Below are 1,039 nucleotides of genomic sequence, written 5' to 3' on the forward strand. Positions count from 1 at the left end.
CTGATGTGTCATTGATCCCTGGGGCTGATTTTCTGCCTGTCAGGTCACACAACATTCTAATAACTTTAGGACACAATGTGCATGTAAATGTTTTAGGCTTCAGTAAATAAATGACTGATTGTGGTCAGAAAGCACACACACTGAATGAACATCAGCACACAGACACACACACTCACACACACCCACAGCCTGCACACACACACACACCCACAGCCTGCACACACACACACACCTACAGCCTGCACACACACACACCTACAGCCTGCACACACACACACCTACAGCCTGCACACACACACACCCACAGCCTGCACACACACACACCTACAGCCTGCACACACACACACACCTACAGCCTGCACACACACACACACACACACACACACACACACACACACACACACACACACACACACACACACACAATAACAACACAGTGATGTGTATCTGCTCACCTCGTCTTCAGAAAGCCCATAAATAGTGTCGCTGTTGGCAGCCATGCAGTCAGAATGGAGTAAATCAGTAGGAGCTCAGAACAATAGTGGCACAAAAACAACGCTGTATCTTCACTTTACACCTGAAGGGACGCTTTAAGGCGGTCCGGATCTGTGTTCAGGTCTTATAGAAGTCGTGTACATTAATATAAATAGAATATGAGAGCGCTGTTTTTATTACAACGCCCAAAAACTTCGCGGGTTAAAAAAGAGCTCCGTTTCGTCGATGATGTGATTCCCTCTGACGAACAGCACTTCCTCTCCAGGACGCGCCGCCTTCCAACATGACTGACAACCAATCCGACCAATCACAATGTCGCTTTCCCAATCGTTAGGACCAATCAAATCACTGAATGGTTCAAGGAATGTGTAGTTTTCTACGGAGCCCTTCAGAGCTCATGGCGAAGTGTGAGTCAAATTTAGCCTTTATGCAAACGTGCTGCTTCGACCATCACGATTATTTACTAACTACACAAGTTAGTCACCAAACTAGTCACCTGTCATATACTAACTACACAAACTAGTCACCTGTCATATACTAACTA

At 46.1% G+C, this 1,039-nt stretch overlaps 1 protein-coding gene across 2 annotated transcripts in view; it reads right to left on the bottom strand.

Moving 5' to 3' along the window:
• nedd4l (NEDD4 like E3 ubiquitin protein ligase) overlaps positions 1-751 on the bottom strand; it is a 51,427-nt gene extending 50,676 nt beyond the window's left edge. For both annotated transcript variants that reach the window (XM_060891741.1, XM_060891740.1), the window contains exon 1: positions 456-751. In XM_060891741.1, the coding sequence (XP_060747724.1) occupies positions 456-500 (45 nt within the window). In that variant the 5' untranslated portion in view covers positions 501-751. The remainder of the gene's footprint in view (positions 1-455) is intronic.
• Between the last annotated feature and the right edge of the window lie 288 nt (positions 752-1,039).

Source organism: Tachysurus vachellii, chromosome 17 (assembly GCF_030014155.1).
Source record: "Tachysurus vachellii isolate PV-2020 chromosome 17, HZAU_Pvac_v1, whole genome shotgun sequence".
In the NCBI taxonomy this organism is placed as follows: domain Eukaryota; kingdom Metazoa; phylum Chordata; class Actinopteri; order Siluriformes; family Bagridae; genus Tachysurus; species Tachysurus vachellii.